Genomic DNA, 8,614 nt, shown 5'->3' on the forward strand with positions numbered 1-8,614 from the left:
CTCATCAACCATTTGGGTCACATCTTCAAAAACCCCAATCGGATTCGTGAGACAACTGCCATGTACAAAACCACGCTGACAATCAGCCCGTGTCCATCTAAATACATGTACATCATATCCCTCAGAATACTTGCTCGTAGATCTCTGACCACAGATGTTAGGCTCACTGGCCAGTAGTTCTTAGACTTTAACCTACAGCCCTTCTTAAATAAAGGCATAACATTTGCCACCTGCAGTCTTCCGGCACTTCACCCATATTTAATGCTGACTCCAAAATGTCAGCCAGGGCTCTCTATCTTCCCATAGTGTCCATGGATAAATCTGATCAAGCCCAGGAGATTTGATCTATCCTCATACGCGTTAGGGCCTTCAGCACCTCCTCGACCGTAATACTGATTGCTCTCAAGATGCTACCATTCAATGCCCCAAGTTTTCCGATCCTCATGTCTTTCTCCATGGTAAAAATAGCGAAAAAATATTCATTGAGCACCTTACCCATCTCCTGTGGCTCCACACAGATTTGATCGATTTGATTCCTGAGGGATCTCATTCTCTCCCAGTTTACACTTTTTCCATCATGTACTTATAACATCTCTTGGGATTATCCTAATGGTATTTGCCAGAGCCATCTCCTGTCCCTTTTTGCCCTCCTGATTTCCTTTTTTAGCTGACTCTTCAGTACTCAACTCCTCCAGGGCTACACTTGATACCAGCTGCTGATACCTGCCCCATGCCATATCCTTAACTGTGACCAGAGCCTCTCAATTTCTCTTGTCATCCAAGCTTCCTTACACCCACCTGCTTTGCCCTTCACTCTGAAAAAGTGCACATGATTATCAGTTAAATTGGTGACTAAGAATTGAGATTAAACCTGGATGCAAAGAAAACTAGGCAGACATGCAGAGCAGTGCAGATTTTAAAAAACATGTTCTATGAGTTTACATTGACTAGAAAATAAATTGTTGCTTCCCAGAACAGCACGATTTAATTCCTTGCATTGTTCCAACATTGCTTTCAAAATGACAACAATGAAGTTTGATATGATTATGTCAAGAGTGAAACACAATATGAGGTACTTGGCTTCATATTGGCAGAATTTGCGGCACAGCATTGAATACGACAAAACATTGCAGCTGAATCTTTTTGTTTTAACAGTCCATATTGAATCCCATTCCACTGATTAATCCAACATCGGGGCTGCAGTTTTCATCCAAGAAACTACACCCATTGTGTACACAGCTGACTCCCCACAAAAATCAACAAATACATTTCATGACACAAGAGCCCACAAATTCCCACGTTCCTTTTTCAATGCTAACTTTCTGAAAGTTGTTTATTTCTGAAGTGGAATGCAATAAAGGCCATCTCTGGATTGAGTTATACCTCTCTGGAAATTCAATCTGGCATTTCTGATTGTGATTTACCTTTAAAGGCCTGAAGTTACTTTTTGCTTGCAATTTGGGGCCTGGACAATTACATCACTTTGCCTTCAAGACACATTTCACATGATCTCAGAACTATGCTTTGTCGTGCTCTTTGAGGAACCCGATCAGGATCCAGATCCATGATTTTTCCATCGTACCTGCTCTCGTTGGGCTACTTTCCCCAAACTACCTGATGCCACCCCTTTATCTAAACGGGCTCTTAGCTGCGACAGCCTCCAATTTCAAACTACTTCCTCCTGTTCTCAAGGCTCAGATCTACATCTTTTTGTTCATTCGTCCCAGTTATGGTCTCCACTCCCAATCTTTCACTGGCTCCGATCTCCAAATGCAGCCACCTCCTCCACCCATCTTACCAAGCTTGTGATATCACATTAGATTTCCCCATTGTTTCCAACCAGGCTCTGCTGGCTTCCTGTCTGACCTCCACTCAAAGTGCTCAAGGGACTGATGGATGTCCGCTGTTGGGAGTTGGCATAAAACTTCTATGTTGTGACAAGTAAGAAAATAGGAAACAAATTAGTGTGGTATTCAGTTATTCTCTATTACCATTTTTTATTTTCCAATTTATTCAACATTTATCACAACATATTCTTACCAAAATTTTACCTTCCTCATTCTCTATTTTTTTTCCTTCCATTATCCACAAGTTATTAATAGAACAACTTCCATTCTTGTTGCATTTATAAAATATACTGATGACTTAAGAAAAGATCATTGCTAATCTGTCTTTAATTAAAGAAAAGTGTGTTGGATGTTAATAGTTTAAATTTTGACTGACTAACTGGAGAAGTAGTTTAGGGATAGTATATTTTCTCACAACAGCATAGTTTACATATTGGGAGAGGAAGATCAACCAGCAAGTCTACTACTAATCACTTTCTGTTCATTTTTGTTGAAAATACATATGCATGGCTTTTGTGAAATGAAGGGTTGGGTTTGACTATGAAAACCTAGTATGCGTGATCTAGACAAATATAAATAAAAACAAATCAGCTGATGAACTGGAGGATTCAATGTAAAAAGGATTCAGGAGATAGAAAATCCTGAGTTTGCATCCAAATGCAGTAGGACAGTCAAGCATGAAAATATTGCAATGAAAAAGGCTGGTCAAATTGCAAAGCCAGTTTTCAACAAGGTAAATTTGTTCAACCAAAAAAAAGGAGAGATAAAGATAGCAAAGAAAAATTGGCAAGCAGCATCATTTCACTTAATGTGACCCAGTAGAAATGTGTTAAATAGGAATGAATAGGAAATGATTTGGACATTGAAATTCTTTTAAATGAGCATGAATGGAAATAGTTTGTCATATGCCGGCTTTGTGTAAGAGAATGAAAATAGTTTAGTGCTTTGGATTCCATTGTGAATTGCTTCACTGGCACTTAGTGTAAATGTGTGTGCCTATTCACAGCTTATGGCATGCATACATTCATTAAATGATAAAATATTCCACATATATCATTCATGTCCTGACTCTCCAACCATGTGTGTGGTTGCAGAATTTCATGTGTCTGCTTTTCCTGTTGCAGCTCTGATACAAATCTAAATGTAATGAGAGTAAAATACCATGATATGTGATACTTTATTATGTACTTTAAAGAGCATTTTCTTTCCTCAACATTGTTCATAATAGAATACCAACATGCTTAAATTATTTCTGAGAAGTATATTATAATCCAACTAATATAATTCCAACAAAATGCTGATCAGTTCACTACTTATTTAAAAATGTCTCTGCGTATTGATGTTGGGGAGGGGGTGGAGAGAGGCGAGTGTGGGGGAGGACTGCATACTATTCAAGGATTAATTAGACAGTTTCAGAATGTGCCCTTGTTTTGATTCCTGCTAACCAATACCACACATGGTTCTGCTTTATTGACATTGCTAAATAGAGAAAGGATAACACAGTAGCTTGCTGGCTCAGAACCACATGGAACAGATTACAACAAAGAATCCCACATTCCTAAATCCAAATGTGCTATTTCAGGATAAGACCTCTTCAGAGGTGCTTTCCTGCAGGAAAATACATTTGTAGGACAACATAACACACATTTCCTTTCTATATTACTGACTGGTTAATTCAAGAGAATTGTGAGCTATAGGCAACGGACAGATTGGAATGTAGAACAGTACACCATAGAAACAGTCCCTCGACCCACAATGTCCATGCCAAGCATGATGTCAGGTTAAACTGACATCCACTGCCTGCACATGATCCACACTCTTCCATTCTCTGCATATCCATGTGCTTATTTAAAAGCTTAACTGCTACTAACATAATCTGCCTCCCCCACCACCCCTGGCAGCACATTGCAGGCACCCTTGGTGTAAAAACAACGTGCGTCACACGTCTCTAAGTTTTGCCCCTCTCACTTATGGCTATGCCGACTAGTCTTTGTGGAACTCAGGGGAACTGTCTACCTATCTAGGCCTCATATACTTTGGAGATCATTTTAGCCAAAGATATTTGAGGCAAGGTGGAGAAATTATGAAACTTCAAGAACGAAGGGATATATTTATGTTGGTCTTCTTCTGAGTGCTTAACTAAGTCTAAGTTTTTGAAGCCTTTTAATGTTGGGAAGGGCCACAGTCACAGTAATGAATATGTGACTTAAATGTAGGCCACTAAAAATAGAATGGATGAAATGGAGTATTTGCAGTTATTGGGTAAAACAGGAGTACAATTTAAGCTACAACATGTCTAGATAAGATGCAGAAAAACATTAAGAAATTGGATGACAAATATTTTTTTCTTGGGTGATTCGCTTTAGTCCATACAATCTGGCATTAACAGGAGTGACAGATACATGGAACCTCTGGCAGAGTTGACTTAGATTAAAGAGTTCTAATGTAGGTGAAATTCCAGGAAGGTTGAGGTGGGGTAGTTGACAAAGGTGGGTTGATCCTGAGAATTGCATGAGTAAATGAGAAGAAAGCGATTTGACATCGAAATATTAAATAAACTTCCATGTTATGAATTTAAAATAATGGCATTTATTTTGGCAGTCACAGAAATGATGTTGGCAATTGTCAGCACCAAGGCTAATTTTTTACTTCTGTCTGTTTTTTTTCCACAGCACGGAAGAGAATTTGCTAATCCCTTCTGTTGTTGCAGCATGATTTTGCACAAGCCAACGACTTAAAAAAACCCCCAACTTCTTAGTCCGTCATCCTGGCCATCAAGATGTGCATAATGTCATCGGTTCCTATAATATTGGAGACAATCTTGCTAATGATGGAATCGAAGCTCTCAGCAGGTCTGAGACCGATGCGATTTGGAGACTTTTTGGAAATGACTGGTCTGTTGACAACCATGACCTGTGTGTGCCTGTTTACAGCACTCAATAACTCTTACTGAGCTCGCAGCTCTTTCTTTAATCACCGACCACACAGATCGGCACCAAAAGAAGCCAATTGTACAGAATCAAACAAATGTGCATTACAGATGCATTATCACTGTTTTAGATGTGACTGTTTTTTCTATTTTTTGTGATGGAGTGTTCCCCAGATTGCGCCAACTTTTCAAGACTGTGACTGTGTTCTTTGCGCCCACCATGAGGTCTTTCCAGTGACAAGTCACAGACCTACAATAATCAGAGCTCCTCAGTTCAGCAACATTCTGTAGTTTATACACAGTGTTACTTGCAAATGTGTTTACTGTACTCTTTTGAAACTGCTAAATAAAATGAAATGTACTCCTTTATTTACCTTCCTTCCTGGAAGTGGTGGTATCAGTAAGGGGATGGTTTAACAATCTGGAAGATCAGTAATTCCTAGTATCTATTTATCCGTAGCTTCTTTACTTTCCAAGAATGATTAAAACCACACGCAAAGAGGAATTAAAAAACGGTTACATGATAACTCTTGAAGCCATCAGTTAAATAAAATACTTAATTTTTTTATTTTCGTTCCCTCCTGCCAGATAAACCATTTTGAGACATACCAGGTATTTTTTCATCATGAGTAATTGATCTCACTCCCAAGGAGGGACCAAAAATTCTGGCAGAGCCCTTATCTTGTACGTGTAATCTATAGATCCCTCCTTTGTGATGTCTTCTTCACTATTATTCAGGTGAAGAGACAGGTTTTAGAAATAAAGTTACCCCATAAAGGGTACTTAAGGAAATTATGTATGTTTCGAGTAACTCCTGGTAAGATTGGAATAAAACCAACCGTAAGTGGGAGTGCATTTGATTGCCATAACATATTTGATATGTTCCTTGGACATGTGATAGTCCACTGAGCCCCATCGTCTATAGTTCCAGGGTTAATCACCACATTTTAACCCTAAGATCATGCCTTTGAGTGGAGTAATCTACCGTTAGCCAGCTCTTTTATATTATACAAGGGTCACTGCTTTTTGATTTTTGGTCAGATAAATTATTTAAACAAACCCCTATTTTAAGCTACCAAATTTAACTTTTTTAGAATAAAAAAAAGAAAACAGGTCGAGGTGAAAATTGGGAAAATTGACTTTTTAAAAACAATAAAATATTATGAACAAATGGATGTTGTATTTTTCTCACATTGTTGAAACAGTTTATTGTCAATAAAAAAAACTGTAATACATTATTATTCTATCCACACTGTAGTAGTTTATACGTGCTTAAATAGTCAGCAGAACTTTACAACCAGAAATAAATATAATGCAACATGGCAATCATCTGGGTTAATTCAACAGGCAGTACAGAATAATGGTGCAATTGTTTACAATCATGGATTTAAAGTGCTATTCATTAAAAGTTCAGTGAATGCCAATTTTGTCTCTGTAATAATGTCAGTCGGATGCTGGAATAATTTTGTTATTTGCAGTGAGACATGGAAAAGTCTGTTGGAGCTTGTGCTCCTCAGTTATGTTGATAACAGCAGACACACAATGCTCTGCCTGTAGGCCGTAGTTCACAACGTAAACAAGTTAATGTTCCAGGAAATGATGAGATGAAAAATGCAATCTATGATTTGGCTGTGGGTTAAACTAGCCAATTAAGAATCAACAGGATTTTTAGCAAGGATATTTGAACTCTCACTTTCTGAACATACAATGGGCACACCTTAAGGGGAACAAAAAAAAACTGTTTCCCAATTCAATATGAAAAAGGTGAGAGAAAGCAGAGAGATTAGCTCATTAAATAAAACAAAAGCAGCCTTAGTTCTGTGATTGACTGAATTCAGCACATGTGACATTAACCTGATTATTGAGCAATCTATGATGTCACCTAGACTGGATTTTGAGTGAACACTATGGTTGAAGTTGGCGTGACAGCAGCAAGGAAGGACTAAGATATTTTTGTGACTTTTTTCAATATTCTTTGATGTTAGTGTTAAATTTGTGAATTTGTGAGTAGCACTTTTAAAGAAAATACAAAATTGGGATGATAAAAATGTAAAAGGTTGCAATTTTTGTTTTTAATTTATTGATCAGTGTAATTGTGATGAGGGTTATAAAATGTAAGATTACCTGCATTGTGGATTGAATTAAATTGTGTTAACCTTGTTTAGGAGTGCGTGGAGTTAGAATGGTAGTTAAGGATTATGTAACAGTGCAGATCACTAAAAGAAGTGTGTATTTTGTCCCCTTTCTTTCCCATTTTATCCCTTCTTTGATAAATTTAGCTTAACACCAGCATGTGCTCTGAGAGTATTTGCACTTGCATTACCATTTAAAATTTTCCTACATGGAGAATAATTATTTGAGTTGAAAATTTTGGTGTGACAGTTTCTGAAGTTTGACGATAAAAATTAATTTAAATCAGATTCAACACCTGACATTTTACCTCCTTCCTTCCCACCATCTAGACATTCAAACACTCTTTCCAATTGGTGGCACTGCCTGACCTTTAAGAAAACCAAATGCAGATTGGGCTCTGGTTGCAGAATATATCCATTAATTTAACAATTTCAGATAACTTTTTTCCCTCTTAAAGTATTCGCAGAGTTCAATCTCCTCCTTCTATTTAGACAACCCTCAATTATATATTATATTAGTCATTGGCCACCCACCTTCACTTAGATCATAGACAAAGAAAGGTACAGTGCAGGTGCAGGCCCTTCAGCTCACAATGGTTATGTTGAACATGATGCCAAGATAAACTAATCTTATCTGTCTGCATATGGTCCATACCCCTCCATTCCGTAAATATCCCTGGGCTTATCCAAAAGCCCATTAACATTAGTTTCATATCTGCATCCACCATAGCCCCTAGCAGCTTTTTCAAGGCACCCACAAACCTCTGTGCAAAAAAAACATCTCACATTCAATCTCCTGGTCTCTCACCTAATTACAGACTGTCCGTTTTCTCCTATCCTTCCCCTACACTTTTATAATTGCCTTTTTCATTTTTTTCTCATTCTCGTGAAAGGTTGCAGACTAAACTGGTATGTTCCATCCATAGATGCTGCATCATCTGCTGAAAATTGTCAGCATTATTTGTCAGATTTACATCTCCAAAACTGTCCTGTTAGATCAAATTTGCCTCTTTGAGGGATTAATATTGACCAGTTAAATATAAGAGGATGGAATTTTCATGTGGTTGAGTAGTGCTTCCAGTGTAGTTTACCCAACATTGGCTAAACAAGTGCAAAAGTTTAAATAATATAAGAAAGATATGTATCTAAATTCAGGTTGCACAATTTTCTCTGCTAATTGGTGAAATACTGCAGGAATCTGGATCCACGCACAGATCCAGAGCAGTTGTAAATATACATAAAGCCTGATCACTGCATAATTGTCACCTGCAAGTTGAGTCCTGAGATCATGAAAGGTGGAACAAAATCGAAGTCTTTATTTCTCAAATGTATCAGGATGCAAGTGATAAAAAAGTGATAAAGCAATTGTAATTTGCATGAGTTGCAGTCCAATTCATACTGTATTTGCCTTTGCAAATTTTGTTTTTTTACATGTTGTGTTTGCACAGTATTTACCTTCAGATGGCTAAAGGCAGAGGTACATTGAAGGTAATGCTGGATTTCACCATCATGCCTACCTTCATTGAGCTTTCAATCTACGAATGCCTGCTAGTTCCAGTTAAGTAGCTTCTAGGTATCTTGGTCATTCTCGGTGCAACAGCGATAGATTTGCTGCCTTACAGCGTCTGAGACCCGGGTTTGATCTTGACTACGGGTCCTGTCTATACGATGTTTGTATGTTTTACTCGTGACCTGTGTGGGTTTTC

General features: G+C 37.9%; 1 protein-coding gene across 3 annotated transcripts in view; it reads left to right on the forward strand.

Moving 5' to 3' along the window:
- Window positions 1-6,934, forward strand: part of pcdh10 (protocadherin 10) — a 70,066-nt gene extending 63,132 nt beyond the window's left edge. For all 3 annotated transcript variants that reach the window (XM_033020770.1, XM_033020742.1, XM_033020752.1), the window contains one exon: window positions 4,520-6,934. In XM_033020770.1, the coding sequence (XP_032876661.1) occupies window positions 4,520-4,539 (20 nt within the window). In that variant the 3' untranslated portion in view covers window positions 4,540-6,934. The remainder of the gene's footprint in view (window positions 1-4,519) is intronic.
- Window positions 6,935-8,614: the final 1,680 nt, after the last annotated feature.

Source organism: Amblyraja radiata, chromosome 1 (genome assembly GCF_010909765.2).
Source record: "Amblyraja radiata isolate CabotCenter1 chromosome 1, sAmbRad1.1.pri, whole genome shotgun sequence".
Lineage (NCBI taxonomy): Eukaryota > Metazoa > Chordata > Chondrichthyes > Rajiformes > Rajidae > Amblyraja > Amblyraja radiata.